Source organism: Oncorhynchus keta, unplaced genomic scaffold (genome assembly GCF_023373465.1).
Source record: "Oncorhynchus keta strain PuntledgeMale-10-30-2019 unplaced genomic scaffold, Oket_V2 Un_scaffold_1109_pilon_pilon, whole genome shotgun sequence".
In the NCBI taxonomy this organism is placed as follows: Eukaryota; Metazoa; Chordata; class Actinopteri; order Salmoniformes; family Salmonidae; genus Oncorhynchus; species Oncorhynchus keta.
The window spans coordinates 370,001-388,645 of NW_026290758.1; the positions used below are offsets into that span (position 1 = coordinate 370,001).

Here is an 18,645-nt window from a genome sequence, read left to right on the forward strand (position 1 = left end):
CAGATTTGATATTACTGTACACTCACCAGCCACTTTATTAGGTACACCTTTCTCGTACTTTTGCCTCCACAACAGCCTGAATTATTCACGGTGTTGTATGTTAAGAGATGCCATTCTGCACACCACTGTTTTAAACAGCTGTTATTTGAGCATTTGTGGCCTTTCTGTTAGGTTGAATGAGTCTGGACATTCTCCTCTGATCTCTCTCATTAACAAGGTGTTTTTGCCCACAGAAATGCCGCTCACTGAATGTGTTTTGTTTATCGCACCATTCTCTGTAAACTCTAGAGACTGTAGTGCATAAAAATCCCAGGAAGGCAGCTGTTTCTGAGATGCTGGAATCACCAAGTGTGGCATCAACAATCATACCACGGTCAAAGTTGCTTAGATTACGCATCTTGCCCGTTCTAATGTTTGGCCGAACAACATCTAAAGCTCTCTACTCTATATACTCTTTAAATTGAGTTGCAGGCAGCCACATGATTCGCTGTTTGAATGTAACTGTCTTTGATGAGCTAAATCAGGTCTGTAGAGCTGATAGCTTGACCTGTCATTGTGTGGGATAATGTCAGGTTCCACCATGCTCAAATGGTGCAAGCATGGTTTCAGGCCCATCCACAATTTGCCACCCTGTGCTTACCCCCATACTCTCCTTTCCTTAACCCGATTGAGGAATTTTTCTCCTCATGGAGGTGGAAGGTATATGATCGGCGCCCTCACGAACAAGCCACCCTTCTCCAGGCCATGGATGACGCATGCAATGACATCACGGCAGACCAGTGTCAGGCCTAGCATAATGAAACATGTATCACATATTTTGTACTACAATATTTAATGATTGTATGAACAACTACACAGTGAAACGATCGGTATCTTGTGCGTGGGTGATCTAAATGAATGGTCCTATGGTATTTCATGATACATGAGTTATTTGAACCAATGATTCTGCAAGTGCAAGGTTTCTTTAACGATATGAATGCACAATGCAATGTTTTGAACATTGGACAGCATGTGTTACAAGTGATGACCGTTTTGAGTTGTGTCTAGAGTTTTGAAAAAGGACCACAAGGTTCTGAAATTAGTGCCAAAGTGATTGTTAAAAACTGTACTATGGGCCATGATTGGCTTGTCATTGGATGCTAACAACGCATAATGGCAACTCAAAATGATATGCTGTGAAACATTTAGAAAATATGTCCCACTTAATAATCACTAATGATGAGGGAGTCAACTCCTTGTACCATTTCTGAGATTAGATGGGAATAAGTGTGTAAAGACCTAACACTCACTCACTAGTATGATGTCATTGAAAAGGGGCAGGGAAAGAGACCAGATCAAATCAATTCAAATACTGTCCTCTAGTGTCAGTTTGCTGCTAGTGCCATGTGAGAACATTGTAATACAGGAAGGATGTCACTTTGTGTTTACATGAGTTTGTGTTTACATTGCAATGTGCCATGCCATCATAGCGTCAGTTCTAAACAATGACCGAAGGATGCTGAACTTGTAAAACAACATATAATCCTTTATCTCTGTCTGTACTGTTCGCTTATATGTTTCCAAATGTCTCTCTCTACCACAACACCCTCCCCATGTCGGTCTTATTAAAAGGATGGAGGGTATAGGGACGGGGTGCCATTTGTAAAGTTGAATGGTCCGGAGGGGGTTCTCCTGACCTGACATTTGATGTCTAATTAAAACAGATTAAAGATGAACAGAACTGTTATGAATGACTCACAGAGAGCCCTGAGTTCCACTGCGCTGAAAAGAACAGCACACAGGGATTTACAACGACAGGTCCCAACAAGTCAATGAACAAACGGTGCCTCCACAAAAATGCCTCTGAGCCACAAGATCAAACGACTGCCAACAAAGTGAGACAGACTGCCAACCCTGCCGAGCTTCCCGCCTCCTCCTGCTGTACTGAACAGTCACCTCTGTCTGAACGCCTTGTTACTAATAGACAAGTCAGCACATTACTGGCAGCACTCACTTTAGCTTTTTACAGAGAGAAATAACATGACTACCGTACCCAAGTTTCCAAAGCTATCCAGACATATAATGAAGTTGTTTCATATGTGCTTGACTGAAGAGGTCTTTGAACTAGGCCTATTACTGGAAGTGTCAACATATCACTGGTGTAGTGAAGTTACAGGCCAACTTACGTACATCTGCAGAATGAATTTTGGAAGATAATATCATTCTTTACTCTGTTTCTAATTCCATCAGCTTCTTTCTTTGTCTTTTTACATTTAATACAAAGCAGAGACTATTAGCCAAGGTATTAACAAATACTATATTTGCAGATTCATTTTAAGCTTCAAACACACCAGTAAAATTACACACATTTAAAATTATCACACGTATTTTTAGTATGGTCCCATTCAAACAAAGAAAATAGGAAAAGGAAAGTCCAAATGGTCAAGTAAGCACTAATGTGGGGCATTAACTGAGGTTGTGTCTTTCTGTAAAGGCCTGTGATCAGTGCTGCTGTGTGCCACCGTAAAAACAACTAAGACAAAAGTATTCCTGACCTGTTACTTACCTGTCAATCCATAAACAATCAATAGAAGAGCGGTGAAGAAACACAGGCTGTATCTGCTTGATTATCTTCTCCCTGATAGATATGGAGTTCTCTAAAATACACTCTTCCCCCTGGATTTAAATATACAATGAACCAATACCCTAGACTAGAGTCTGATTGATACAGAACTATACCCTAGACTAGAGTCTGACTGACACATAACTATACCCTAGACTAGAGTCTGACTGATACAGAACTATACCCTAGACTAGTCTGACTGACACAAAACTATACCCTAGACTAGAGTCTGACTGACACAAAACTATACCCTAGACTAGAGACTCACTGACACAGAACTATACCCTAGACTAGAGTCTGACTGACACAAAACTATACCTAGACTAGACATTTACATTTAAGTCTGACTGACTTACAGAACTTATGACAACCAGTGGAACAGCCACTTGCATCTAAACTGAGAAGGGGTGAGAAGGATTAAACTATACTAGGTATTCCTAGACTAGAGACTCCGCTGTCCTGAGGGAGTTTGTTCCACATTGGGGGCCAGAAAACAGTTTTGACTGGGCTATACTTCCTCAGTGGTAGAGTCGAGCAGGACTGACACAGAACTATGGGGGCCTAGAGCCTGGAGGTACTGAGGTCTGACTGACACAGAACATGGTCTAGACTCCAGAGTCTGACTGACACAGAACTATACCTCTGGATGAGTTGTAGGGGAGTCAGGCAGTGGGGGCCCTAACATAGTTGCAGTATCAAGACGGGAGATGACCCTAGACTAGAGTCTGACTGACACAGAAATATACCCTAGACTAGAGTCTGACTGATACAGAACTATACCCCTAGACTGAGAGTCTGACTGATACAGAACTATACCCTAGACTAGAGTCTGACTGACACAAAACTATACCCTAGACTAGAGTCTGACTGACACAGAACTATACCCTAGACTAGAGTCTGACTGACACAGAACTATACCCTAGACTAGAGTCTGACTGACACAAAACTATACCCTAGACTAGAGTCTGACTGACACAGAACTATACCCTAGACTAGAGTCTGACTGACACAGAACTATACCCTAGACTAGAGTCTGACTGATACAGAACTATACCCTAGACTAGAGTCTGACTGATACAGAACTATACCCTAGACTAGAGTCTGACTGACACAAAACTATACCCTAGACTAGAGTCTGACTGACACAGAACTATACCCTAGACTAGAGTCTGACTGATACATAACTATACCCTAGACTAGAGTCTGACTGACACAGAACTATACCCTAGACTAGAGTCTGACTGATACAGAACTATACCCTAGACTAGAGTCTGACTGATACAGAACTATACCCTAGACTAGAGTCTGACTGACACAAAACTATACCCTAGACTAGAGTCTGACTGACACAGAACTATACCCTAGACTAGAGTCTGACTGACACAGAACTATACCCTAGACTAGAGTCTGACTGACACAGAACTATACCCTAGACTAGAGTCTGACTGACACAGAACTATACCCTAGACTAGAGTCTGACTGACACAGAACTATACCCTAGACTAGAGTCTGACTGATACAGAACTATACCCTAGACTAGAGTCTGACTGACACAAAACTATACCCTAGACTAGAGTCTGACTGACACAGAACTATACCCTAGACTAGAGTCTGACTGACACAGAACTATACCCTAGACTAGAGTCTGACTGATACAGAACTATACCCTAGACTAGAGTCTGACTGATACAGAACTATACCCAAGACTAGAGTCTGACTGACACAGAACTATACCCTAGACTAGAGTCTGACTGACACAGAACTATACCCTAGACTAGAGTCTGACTGACACAGAACTATACCCTAGACTAGAGTCTGACTGACACAGAACTATACCCTAGACTAGAGTCTGACTGACACAAAACTATACCCTAGACTAGAGTCTGACTGATACAGAACTATACCCTAGACTAGAGTCTGACTGACACAGAACTATACCCTAGACTAGAGTCTGACTGACACAAAACTATACCCTAGACTAGAGTCTGACTGACACAGAACTATACCCTAGACTAGAGTCTGACTGATACAGAACTATACCCTAGACTAGAGTCTGACTGACACAGAACTATACCCTAGACTAGAGTCTGACTGACACAGAACTATACCCTAGACTAGAGTCTGACTGACACAGAACCAGTGTCCTCATCCAACACAGTTGGTGACTTGCGACCTTGCTGGTCTCAGACAACGATCAGAATCTTCTCATCTCTAAGAAAGGCACAGTGAGCAGCAGCATCAAAAGAACCCAATAGATGTTCTGGACCCAGATTCACAGAACACTTCTAACACAAAAACATAAGAAGCTTCTTAATAAAGAAAAAAAGTTCATAAAACAGTTCGTAAGTGCAATTCCTTAACAATATCTTAAGATTTCATTTTTTTCTTACAGACTTCTCAAATATCTTCTTGCAAACTTCTTAACAACCTTCTTAAGATGATTGCCACTAGGCAACCAATCTAGCCAGTAATGACAATCATCTTAGCATATTTCAAACTGAGATTGCTGTTCTAAAACGTTCTTTGGTTGAAATCAACCAATACTGAAAGTTTCATATGAAGTTTGTAAATTAATTAAACATGCTCAATTGCTTTCATTAGCCTAATCTCTCACTGCCCTGAGTTTAAGACAAGAGTTGAGGTATCTTGGAACTAAAAACGTTTCCAAGAAGAAATCCAAGAACACAAATTTCTTCGCAACTTTTTTCTTAGGAAGAAACTTGAGAACATTTCCAAAAACTTTGAGGAATACACATTAAGTATAACTTAAGGAAAAAATTGCACTTGAAAATACATTTCTTCTTAACGAGGTTTTGTGAATCTGGGCTCTAGACTCTGGAGTTGTGACTTTTCAGTGGCTAACCATTTATATAACCAATAATGCAAAAGAAAGCAAGAAAACTTCAACATGTCAGCAATCACCAAAGCTGCTTATCCATGAAAAACACTTTGTCACCCTATTAGCTCATTCGGTATGAAAGCCTCTTTGCTAAACTTCTCCTTAAATGAACATTTAAGACTTTATTAAGCAGCAGAGAAGTCATGCAGCTTAGACCTCTCTATGGCTCTACCTCGTGTGGTTAGCTGGCAGAGATGCTATTCTGATTAGTGCTGTTCAAAGGCAATGTGTGTGTGTGTGAGAGAAAGTGTTGGCAGGATCACAATGTCCTGACAAGTCACCAGAATGTTCTGACAAGGTAGGAAAACAAGATGAAAAATGTATTGTTCAAATGCTATTTTAGGCTTAAGGGTTAGGTTTAGGGTTTGGGGTTAAGTTTATGGTTAGGGGTTAAGGTTATGGTTAGGGGTTAAGGTTAAGGTTAGGGTTAGGTTAAGGGTAAGAGTTAGTAGGATTTTGAATGGGAATAAAATAGTCCCTGAAAATTTACAAAAACAAGACTGTGTGCGCGTGCATGCAAGCACAGATTCAAACGCAAGCAAAGATAGAACGCCTAAATGTGAGTGTGTGTATGTGAGTGAGCATTTGGGTGTGTGTAAGAACACTAGGCAGTTAGCTACAGTAGCTGTCAACACTGGTTAGACTCTCAACGGACACCAGGGTCCACAACAGAGATGCTGCTAGCCTGCTACTGTACCAACCAACACTAAGGTGGGTACACAACTATACCAGAGCCGTAGGCAGTTAAGTTACAATTGATTTGATACTGTAATACTGTGTATTGTATAATAACTTGGTGTTAGTTTGTCTAGCTCATTTGAACTGATCCGTGATCTGCTTGTATACAGCCTCGTTATTGTTTTTATTGTGTTACTATTTCCGTTTCTATTTAGAAAATATTTGTCTTACTTTTTAACTCTGCATTGTTGGGAATGGCCTCATAAGTAAGCATTTTACTGTAGTCTACACCAGCTGTATTCGGTGCATGTGACCAATAAACTTTGATTTGACTTGTACTTACACATTTCTAAAGGATGGTGAAGTGCTCAACTAAGTCATTGTGAATATATATTTCATATTTCATAGTTAGAAATGTGTCTACTTAGTCACTGGCTGGACAGTGTTAATAATCATACAAACAACAATGACTGACTGATAAGATGTTAGATTGTGTTTAATGACACTGGGGAAAAGAAGAGGAAGAAGAATTTGTGGATCCAGTTCTGTTTGATATATTGTTTATCAGATTAACTTAATCAGACTAACTGTTTCCTTACCATGTCACACCCTGACCTTAGTTTGCTTTGTATGTTTCTATGTTTTGTTTGGTCAGGGTGTGATCTGAGTGGGCATTCTATGTTGGATGTCTAGTTTGTCTGTTTCTGTGTTGGGGCCTGATATGGTTCTCAATCAGAGGCAGGTGTTAGTCATTGTCTCTGATTGGGAACCATATTTAGGTAGCCTGTTTTGTGTTGGGTTTTGTGGGTAGTTGTTTTCTGTCTTTGTGTTTGTTGCACAACATAGGGCTGTTTTGGTTTTGCCACATTTATTGTTTTGTATTATGTTGAGTTTACCTATTAAAAAACATGAACTATAACCACGCTACATTTTGGTCCACCTCTTCTTCCCAGGAGGATGCTGTTACATACCACTAATGGGGAAATTAAGTTGAGATTCAATTTAAAACTAAAAGTTGCACATGCTTATCGGTGGGTTGGTTATAAATTTCAAAGCACAGCCAATCCAGTCTCTGTAGGTCTTTCAAGTACGCTATTGACCACTCTTTCACTCAAATCACATCAAATCAAACTTTATTTGTCACATGCACCGACGACAACAAGTGTAGACTTTACCATGAAATGCTAACTGACAAACCCTTAAACCAACAGTTCAGTTGGTTAAAAGAGATAATTGGTTAAAATAAATATTTACCAAGTAGACTAAAATAAAAAGTAATACTAAAAAGTAACACAAGGAGAATAATAATAAGGTTATATACAGGGGGCATCAGTACCGAGTCAGTGTGCGGGGGTACAGGTTAGTTGAGGTCATTTGTACATGTAGGTGGGGGTGAAGTGACTATGCATAGATACTAAACAGTGTGTAGCATCAGTGTACAAAAGGCGAGGGGGGGTGGGGGGGTCAATGTAAATTGTCCGGTGGCGATTTTTTTAATTGTCTTATGGCTTGGAGGTAGAAGCTGTTGAGGAGCCTTTTGGCGCTCCGGTACTGCTTGCCGTGCGGTAGCAGAGAAAACAGTCTATAACTTGGGTGACTGGAGTCTCTGATCATTTTATGGGCTTTCCTCTGAAGCCGCCTATTGTATAGGTCCTGGATGGCAGGGAGCTTGGTCCCAGTGATGTACTGGATTGTTCGCACTACCCTCTGTAGCGCCTTACAGTCAGATGCCGAGCAGTTGCCATAGCAGGCGGTGATGCAAAGCTTTAGAACCCTTTGAGGAGCTGGGGACCAATGCCAAATCTTTTCAGTCTCCCGAGAGGGAAAAGGTTTTGTCGTGCCCTCTTCATGACTGTCTTGGTATGTTTGGACCATGATAGTTTGTTGGTGATGTGGACACCAAGGAACTTGAAACTCTCGACTCGCTCCACTACAGCTCCGTCAATGTAATGGGGGCCTGTTCGGCCCGCCTCTTCCTGTAGTCCACGATCAACTCCTTTGTCTTGCTCACATTGCGGTGGAGGTTGAGGTTGTGGTCCTGGGACCACGCTGCCAGTTTTCTGACCTCCTCCCTCATCATTGTCAGTGATCAGGCCTACCACTGTTGTGTTGTCAGCAAATTTAATGATGGTGTTGGAATCATGTTTGGCCACGCAGTCGTGGGTGAACAGGGAATACAGGAGTGGACTAAGTAGACACCCCCGAGGGGCCCCAGTGTTAAGGATCAGCGTGGCAGATGTGTTGTTGCCTACTCTTGCCACCTGGGGGCGGCCTGTCAGGAAGTCCAGGATCCAGCTGCAGAGGGAGGTGTTTAGTCCCCAGAGTCCTTAGCTTAGTGATGAGCTTCGTGGGAACTATGGTGTTGAAAGCTGAGCTGTAGTCAATGAACAGCATTCTCACATACAGTAGGTGTTACTTTTGTGAGAAAGGGCAGTGTGGAGTACGATTGAGATTGCGTCAACTGTGGATCTGTTGGGGCGGTAAGCAAATTGGAGTGGGTCTAGGGGGTCCGGGAGGATGCTGTTGATGTGAGCCATGACCAGTCTTTCAAAGCATTTCATGGCTACCGACTTGAGTGCCACGGGGCGGTAATCATTTAGGCAGGTTATCTTCACTTCCTTGGGTAAAGGGACTATGGTGGTCTGCTTGAAACATGGTGGTATTACAGACTCAGTCAAGGAGAGGTTGAAAATGTCAGTGAAGACACTTAACAGTTGTTCCGCGCATGCTTTGAGTACACGTCCTGGTAATCCGTCTGGCCCAGCGGCTTTGTGAATATGGACCTGTTTAAAGGTTTTGTTCACATTGGCTACCGAGAGCGTTATCACACTGTCATCCAGAACAGCTGGTGCTCTCGTGCATGCTTCAGTGTACTTTGCCTCGAAGCGAGCTTAAAAGGCATTTAGCTCGTCTGGTAGGCTCGTGTCACTGGGCAGCTCGCGTCTGGGTTTCCCTTTGTAATCTGCTATGGAGATGAAGATATACTGATTGAAAGGACTGAAGTGGGATTGTGGATATTTTTGATATATACATACATTGTTCAATTACTATCATCTAAAAAATAAAGACAATTATATCCAAATTCACAAGTAATATTCTTTCTTCAAGGTTTTAAGATCATCTTGAGCTACCGAGGAGAAAGTTATTTAATGGACTGTTCCATTTTGTTGTTATTATCTACCCTCATCCCTTTTGTCCTGGAAAAAAAACGGTGTTTTCTGCGACAACAATAGGCCATCATTAACTATAGTGGTGTTATTCATGAACAACAGCAGCTGCCGAGTAGAGCAGAGGAATGCTAGCCTGCTGTGCTGAGGCGCTGTGTGCTAGGTTTGATGTGCGCTAACGATGGAGAGCGGCGTAGAAGGAGGGTGGTTAGGATTATAGTAGGTTATGGTTATGGTTAGTAGAGGGTGATTACAGCACAACAGTGAGGGGCAGAGGAGCACTGTACAGTACAGTTGTAGGATCTTCACCAGCTACAGCAGAAAAATAAACCTGCAGCAACAGGAAATGTGAATTATTATGTGGATTATAATTCATGAACATTCTTGTAGGGGTTGATACCTTTTTCTTCAGGGCAAATTTCAAAGTGGAAATTACAAACTTTAGAAGCCTTTTTAAAACTCAAATACACTATAGGTTTGCTGTGCAGGAAAATTATCAGCAACAAAAGAGTGATCAAATTAAGATCCTACATCTGTACAGAGGAGGGGGCCACCAATTGGAAAATCAAATTGACACAAAATTGGCACAAAAGGTGGATCCAGAAACAGGGAAGACAGAAACAGCAACAGGTGAACATTCTTTGGATACAGATATAACAAGGCAAAGTGACAAATAGATACAACATAATTGCACATCAGGTCATGACTTTCTGCAGAGAGTTGTGTTAGGTAGGTGTTGTTTTTGTGCATGCTGTTAATTCCTCAAGTCAAGCTATTATACAATACAGTGACACTCTCCTGAAGACTTGAAGCGTTAGTCCCAAATTGCATCCGATTCCCTGTATGGTGCACTACTTTTGATCAGGGCCCAAAGGGTTCATTTAATAGGGGATAAGGTGCCATTTGGGACACAATCTTTGAGGACTGTTTGTCTTTCAACAGAAGCTAATACACTGTAGCAGCCCAATCAGGAGAGAGGGGATTCATTGTTACCGGGCAAGCTAGAGGCTGTGGAAAACATACAGTCATTCCCTACATAAAGGACTGCCAACTCCCACTTTAAAATAGCCCAGTTTGTTGTTACATGTCTCTCATAGCTCTAACCCCAGGGGCTCTAGTATAATAATACAGCTAACCCTACCTTACCAGCAGTGCTCTGCTATAGCCTCTCAGGGAGACAACTGTAGCTGTAGCGAGTGGGGTTGTGTCCTAAAATGGTACCCTATCCCTATAATAGTACACTACTTTTGACCAGAGCCCTATGGGGAACACAGGGTAATGTGTAAGCCACTTGGGACAGCAGAGCAGAGTACACCCATGAACACTCTATAGGGCATTATTTGTATGTCGTTTTCTCAGTCTAAAATCATGTGTTTAACAGTTCTAAATACAGGAGCTTAGTCACCACTTCTATCAACGGAAGCATTGATGTGATGGGAAGTAAAAAATTGCCGGTTGTGAGAAAATATTGTCATGTAACATGAATGTATAGAAGAAATGTATAGTGGAAAGTCCCCTAATCAACACAGCCAACTAGCCATCCTTATTCTACTACAAATCAGTAACTGACACCGGTCTGCAAGCCATCCTTTACACTTCAGCTTCCCTTCATGATAAATTCTTCTGACTGACTCTTTCTGTCACTGGTCTCAGGGTTCAAATTAGCAGTCCAGCTGTCCAGAACCCATCGGTCATCACTCAGTCCACACACACAGAATCAGCTGTCTGCAGAGTGGGTGTTTATCTCTATGAGGTTAAGACTATCTATGAAGCATGTGGGACAGAATGACAGGAATGGACACTGTTGTCCTGAAGACAGGCTGGGAAGACCCAGGAAGCAAAACAATGATTCTCCCCTCACGTAATGAGGCTAACTGTTTTCTGTATAGAAGACAAAACTAAAGATTCCTTCAATAGTGGATTAGATTACAGCAAGGCAACAATACTGTAGGACATGATGATAATGCCGATGCAGACATTCACTCAGACACACTCTCTCTCACACATTTACTCAAACACACTATTTCACACACACAAATTCTCACAACTAATTCGGTCATGCGCAAATGCAGCCTTGCCAGATATTGTACAGTGGATAAACTGACTGGCTGACTGACTAGAACTGACTGACTCCTAGCTAGCTACCACTCTAGTGGAAGGCTTCTCTGGCACAATGGCCACAGTGTGTAGTCCAGTCCAGACCAGCTCTGGAGAGAGCAGGGCGATCAGCCTGGAACAGAGTTAGCACTGTGACTGTGGCTGTCTCCCTCCTCTCCTCCACCCTCTCTACCCAATCATACCAGACTCACACACCTCTTCCCTCCATCACACCATCTATGATAGCCTCCTTTACTTCAACAATCTCCTCCCTCACTTCACCTCACCAACAACTCCTCCTTTTCCTACAAACACATAGGCAACACTCCACCCAAGATAATAATATACAGTTTCCATCTCACTTCCTAGATGTTATTCTTCCTGTCAGTGGGAAATGGTGACATAGCTCTCTCTCTCTCTCTGGAAACCCCACTGCCTGAGAGAGAAAGACACAGAGAGAGATTAAGAGGAAGAAGAAGGGGAGAGTTCACAGTCATCTCAAAACAGGCATGTGCAGAAAGAGAGAGCTCAACAGGCTTGGAGAACCATTCAAGGTCATTTCATGCCATCAGCTGTTTTATTCATTCAGGAGCCCCTCTTATGGACAAAACATGAACTGCCAGTGATAACACATAACAGCTGTGTTTTTGCAAACTGGGTTAAATTGAGGTTGCCTGTGAACACTAGATTGTGAGCACTAGATTGTGAGCACTAGATTATGAACACTAGATTGTGAGCACTAGATTGTGAGCACTAGATTTGCTTTGTTTCACTTTGTATTTCAGTTTGTTCCCAGGCCAAAATCCAACAAAACAAGCCATGAATGAATTCCATACATTCCAGGAATATAGAGGAGACTTTAGGCAAAGATGTCCCATAATTCCAGGGTGTTTGAGATTATGATGATGATATCAGTCCTGTGGTCTAGTGGAGAATATCTCTACAGCATAGGTTCCCGCCACATGCAGGGACACAGTCACAAAGACGTGACCACCAACGTACACACACGCAGTCTCCCTGCCCACGCATTCTCCCTGCCCACGCAGTCTCCCTGCCCACGCTTTCTCCCTGCCCACGCATTCTCCCTGCCCACGCAGTCTCCCTGCCCACGCTTTCTCCCTGCCCACGCAGTCTCCCTGCCCACGCTTTCTCCCTGCCCACGCAGTCTCCCTGCCCACGCTTTCTCCCTGCCCACGCAGTCTCCCTGCCCACGCTTTCTCCCTCAGTCTCCCTGCCCTTTCTCCCTGCCCAGCATTCTCCCTGCCCACGCTTTCTCCCTGCCCACGCTTTCTCCCTGCCCACGCTTTCTCCCTGCCCACGCAGTCTCCCTGCCCACGCTTTCTCCCTGCCCACGCATTCTCCCTGCCCACGCATTCTCCCTGCCCACGCATTCTCCCTGCCCACGCATTCTCCCTGCCCACGCATTCTCCCTGCCCACGCAGTCTCCCTGCCCACGCATTCTCCCTGCCCACGCTTTCTCCCTGCCCACGCATTCTCCCTGCCCACGCATTCTCCCTGCCCACGCATTCTCCCTGCCCACGCATTCTCCCTGCCCACGCATTCTCCCTGCCCATGCATTCTCCCTGCCCACCCATTCTCCCTGCCCACGCATTCTCCCTGCCCACCCATTCTCCCTGCCCATGCATTCTCCCTGCCCACGCATTCTCCCTGCCCACGCAGTCTCCCTGCCCACGCTTTCTCCCTGCCCACGCATTCTCCCTGCCCACGCATTCTCCCTGCCCACACATTTTCCCTGCCCACGCACTCTCCCTGCCCATGCATTCTCCCTGCCCACCCATTCTCCCTGCCCATAAAACTGCTCAACCAATAGTAACTATCTTGGAAACAATAGATGGAAGGCCAGGCGGGGTTAGGTCTGTGTGCCCGGCCGGCCAGCCTGTGGTTTTGTGTGGATGCTTCACTATGAGGCAGCTCCCTTTTATTAAAGCTCTCCTTTATTTCCCTCATATAGCAGACTCACGCCTGGTCGGTTCCCATGTCAGCCCTGCATATTAGCAGTCTCATATAATCCTGCCCCCCGGCTACAAACTCCTCTCCTCTCCACCTAGGAGTGGTTTATCCACTTTCTCGTACTTGATACAGAAGCGAATTGAGAAACTGAAAGAGGGAAAAGAAAGAAAGGGGAAAAAAAGCTGTTTCCCACTGGTTTAACAGCCTGCCCAACCCCTGTGTGTGAAAAGAAATAAACGCTATACACAAAGAGTGCTCCATCTTTTGTCAGATGGAACACTTGAGGCCTAAGCAGGGCTGGTCCCCCTGCCTCTCCGCCCCCTCTACCCCCTCCTCCTCACCCCCCACCCTCGCCCTCCAATTATGTTCCCTTTGTCACCACAGACATATTTGGCATGAGGGGGCTCATGATGGGGTAATCTTGCTTCCTGTCCTGAATTTCTGAAATCCCACGATAACACCCCACAGAAAATTCCCTGAGCTGTCAAAAATAGGCTGGAAAACTGTCTTCCAGGAAAGGAAATCTGCCAGGTAGGTTGGAGGATTGCCATGGTAAACATACAACCAGCTGTTCTGTCTCAGCCAGCCCCCAGGACAATGTAAAGCATACCCACAACTTCTCCTCAGGTCACACTCATAACAACACAGTATAGAAAACATTTCAGTTGTCTGTCTGTTCTTCCAAGCAGTTCTTAGTTAACAAGACAACTATGTTGTTCTACTTTGTAAAGAGTTGAGAGGAACAGTTGTCTGAGAAAGAGCGAGAGAGAGAGAGAGAGAGACTCACCATCAGAGCTGACAGTGTCTAGATGTCCAGGGTGTCCCCCCTGTCCTGTGTCTCTGTAGTCCACCCAGTTAATTCCTTCCAGACTGTCATAGTTGGACGTAGCGCTGTCCTCTACCGGTACCACTGTGAAATGGGGCATGTTTTCATATGCTGGTTAGGCCGTAATCCCCAGTATCTCCGGATAGGCTTTCAGCAGCTAGCGGTTAGTGCTGTCCTGCCAGCCTTGATCAGCCAGCTCAACTCCCAGGCAGTCAGTCAGTCCTACTAATCTCAGCAGCATTCCACTACCCTGCGCTCACTTCCTCTGAGCACATTACCATACCATAGCCCTGCCCCCTCTACCAGTCCCGGCCCCGACCAGGCCGGCCTCCTGGGCTGCTTGTGTGAATAAAAGAGGTGCTGCCTGTCATGTAGCCTGGGATACTCAGTCTGGCAGGGGAGGAGAGGACTCTGATACACAGTCAGTGTCCCACTGTCGTCAGCACCACTGACTCATATCATATACTCAGTGGTCATATACTGAGAGAGAGGGAGAAAAGGGGCACAGCAGAGAAACCCATTCCATGGATATGTTGTTAATTGACTCTCTCCACACTGAACACTGTCTCTCTCTCACACACGCACACACACACGCACACGCACACACACACGCACACACACACACACACACACACACACACACACACACACACACACACACACACACACACACACACACACACACACACACACACACACACACACACACACACACACACACACACACACACACACACACACACACACACACAGAAAGACGGACAGACAAACAGTCCTCTGTGTATCTGAGACGTGGCAGTTTGGAAAATAATCAAATAAACCACGTGTTTGAGAGAGAGAGAGAGAGAGAGAGAGAGAGAGAGAGAGAGAGAGAGAGAGAGAGAGAGAGAGAGATAAAGAGAAAAGAGAGAGAGAGAGATAAAGAGAGAAAGAGAGAGGGAGAGAGAGAGAGAGAGCGAGACCGAGAGAGACGAGAGAGAGAGAGAGAGAGAGAGAGAGAGAGAGAGAGAGAGAGAGAGAGAGAGAAAGAAAAAGAGAGAAGAGAGAGACAGGGAGAGAGCGACAGAGAGGGAGTGAGAGAGAGAGAGAAAGCGTGTAACACAAACCCTGCGTTTGGCATAAGCAGAGGAAAATATGACACAGGGAACTACCCAACTCTCCCCCTCCGATTCTTACAAACAACATAATGCTGATGTCATATCAGCCTTTGACCTGAGGAACAGACAGCAACATACTCTGTATTCCTAAACTGTATAGGCCTACAATATAAATTATTCTGCTTATCTTTTAGGCCTTATAGCTGTAATAGAATACAGTAAAATTATACAGTACAATTGCTGTATACAGTAAAATAAACATGAACGGAATCTTTACAACAGAATCTTTACAGCATCTTTACCACAACGACCCAACCCAAAGCATCAGTAACAGACTGCAGCTGGAAGAAAAACCTCATGTGCTCTCATGTCTTTGGCACTCCTCCCTAGAGCTGTATGGTTTGTTTTAACTTTCTAATCATTGTTTTTTGTTTGACATAAATTTAAAGTGAAATGTAGGGTACTGTGACATTAAAGTAACAATGTTGGCCTCCTGTAAATATAAATAGCCATCTAATACATTTTTACCCATAATCCAGAACAGGCAATTTTAGTTGTGAGTTTCATGGCATCTATTTAAGATATCAGGGGAACTAACCTTAAATAACGTCATCTCTTTCCTTCCCTCTTTCACTGAGAACCAGAAGTCCCCAGGAAGACAGATCACAGGGCCTGTAATTACAGAGGCCCATTAAACGTCCTATTTGAAGTCATTTGAGCTCTACTCTTCTGCTCTCTTTGGACTTCTGGGGCCTCTGTAGAAAATGCTGTCACAGTTGGTAAATCATGGCACTTACAAGTTGCAATACCAGGGTTATGGGTTCAATTCTCGTTGGGGTCACTCAAGACTCACCCTTATGGATATGTTTGTGCTCACTCAATACTGTAATGTACTTTGGATAAAAACATCTGCTAAATGGCACATACTATTATTATGATATTATGTAGTGGATGTCATGGGTTTACATATTTACCCTCTTCTATCTTATTGCACAACAGCCAAACTGACTGTTTTCAGTTTATGGTTCACAGTTCAATAACTGTGTTAAGAAATGAAACAGTCTGACTTTGTGTAATCCAAGCAATGCTGGCAATGTTACATATTGTACTTTGGCCTGCCTAGTAACAGTAACAATAATATGCAGAACAGTTCAATATACAGTACATTGTGTCTTTAAGTTCAATTCAATAATACAGAATCAGTTTCAATAGACCTTTTTGGGTCAAAATATCAGACCTGGGTCCAAATACTATTTCAAATATCTCAATTACTTTCACATACATTCAAAGTAAGTATTCAGATATATTTGATTTGAAAAGACAATTAGTTGAAAATGTTTATGTATTTGGAAAGACACTTGGAAAGTTTTTGAAATACTCAAATACACTGATTCAAATACACTCCCACGCAGGTATTTGAAAATAGTATTTGAAATAAGTATTTGAAAATCCTGTCAAATACAATTTGTATTTACAAATGAACTATATATTTTACAAGTAACTATTAAAATACTCATATAAAAGTACTTGTTTGGGCTGTGTATTTGAACATATTTTAAATACCAGATACCAGGTCTGCAAAATATACTTTGACAAAAAATTACTCCGAATGAAAGCGGTGGTCCTTTGTAGAACATTCGGTAGCACTTTACTTTACAACACGGAATAAAGTGATTACATGGAACAGTATGGTAACAAGTTATAGTTACTCACAATTCATTCATTCAGTAGTATTACCCAGGCCTCTAAACTAATTGTCACCTTTGTGTCTCCCCAGCTCCCCATCGAACATTTCCCAGTTCTTCACACAGACTCTCTCTCTCTCTCGTCTTCACTGACAGAAGCCTTTGACGTAGTAGAGGAGAGGTTTTTCCTAACTACTCGCCTACGTTGCACATACCATGCCTGTCCTGGAGTGTAATTGCCACCGGGATGCCAGTGAAAGGCCATATAATCTTTGGCCCGGACTGCCCAGCCTCAGCCTGCCAAGCCCTAACCCAAGCCCAAGCCCTAACCCAAGCCCCAGCCACAGTCCCAGCCTCTGCTCCAGTCCCAGCCGCTGCTCCAGCCCCAGTCCCAGCCACTGTTCCAGCCCCAGTCCCAGCCTCTGCTCCAGCCCCAACCACTGCTCCAGCCCCAGTCCCAGCCGCTGCTCCAGCCCCAACCACTGCTCCAGCCCCAGTCCCAGCCGCTGCTCCAGCCCCAGTCCCAGCCCCTGCTCCAGCCCCAACCACTTCTCCAGCCCCAGTCCCAGCCGCTGCTCCAGCCCTAACCACTGCTCCAGCCCCAGTCCCAGCCGCTGCTCCAGCCCCAACCACTGCTCCAGCCGCTGCTCCAGTCCCAGCCGCAGCTCCAGCCCCAGTCCCAGCCGCTGCTCCATCCCCAACCACTGCTCCAGCCCCAGTCCCAGTCCCAGCCTCTGCTCCAGCCCCAGTCCCAGCCGCTGCTCCAGTCCCAACCACTGCTCCAGCCCCAGTCCCAGCCGCTGCTCCAGCCCCAACCACTGCTCCAGCCCCAGTCCCAGCCGCTGCTCCAGCCCCAACCACTGCTCCAGCCCCAGTCCCAGCCGCTGCTCCAGTCCCAGCTGCTGCTCCAGCCCCAACCACTGCTCCAGCCCCAGTCCCAGCCGCTGCTCCTGCCCCAACCACTTCTCCAGCCCCAGTCCCAGCCGCTGCTCCAGCCCCAGTCCCAGCCGCTGCTCCAGTCCCAACCACTGCTCCAGCCCCAGTCCCAGCCGCTGCTCCAGCCCCAACCACTGCTCCAGCCCCAGTCCCAGCCGCTGCTCCAGCCCCAACCACTGCTCCAGCCCCAGTCCCAGCCGCTGCTCCAGTCCCAGCTCCTAGGCACAACCCCAGCTTCAGCCCACTGCTCACTGTGTACGGCACATTTCAAACTCATTCCACGGCGAGCCGAGTGTCTGCGGGTTTTTCGCTATTTCCTTGTACTTGATTGATGAGGTCACTAATTAGTAAGGAACTCCCCTCACCTGGTTGTCTAGGACTTAATTGAAAGGAAAAAACAAAACGAGCAGACACAATGGAATTACTTTGACACCCCTGGTGTGCGGTAAGTGCAGCGTCAATGAACACTATGTTTACTAGGGACAGACGTACTCAGCTCTCCCACTCACAGTGACCCAGTCATGGGGAAAAAGCTCCTGTAAACAGGGGTCAGCTTATTCACAGCAGGAAGTGACTTGACTAAAGGAGCTGCTGGACATAGTTCTCCACTGCACAATCTCTTGTATAGACCTAGTGTGGCATTTCCTCAGGGTAGAGCAGAGCTATGAACGTGTGCTGTGGGATGTG

The 18,645-nt window shown here is 44.8% G+C and overlaps 1 protein-coding gene across 1 annotated transcript in view; it reads right to left on the reverse strand.

The window, feature by feature from the left end:
- The window catches only part of LOC118394196 (solute carrier family 12 member 4-like), a 52,923-nt gene extending 38,239 nt beyond the window's left edge, over nucleotides 1-14,684 (reverse strand). The window contains exon 1 of the mRNA XM_052513431.1: nucleotides 14,202-14,684. Within this exon, the coding sequence (XP_052369391.1) occupies nucleotides 14,202-14,340 (139 nt within the window). The 5' untranslated portion in view covers nucleotides 14,341-14,684. The remainder of the gene's footprint in view (nucleotides 1-14,201) is intronic.
- Between the last annotated feature and the right edge of the window lie 3,961 nt (nucleotides 14,685-18,645).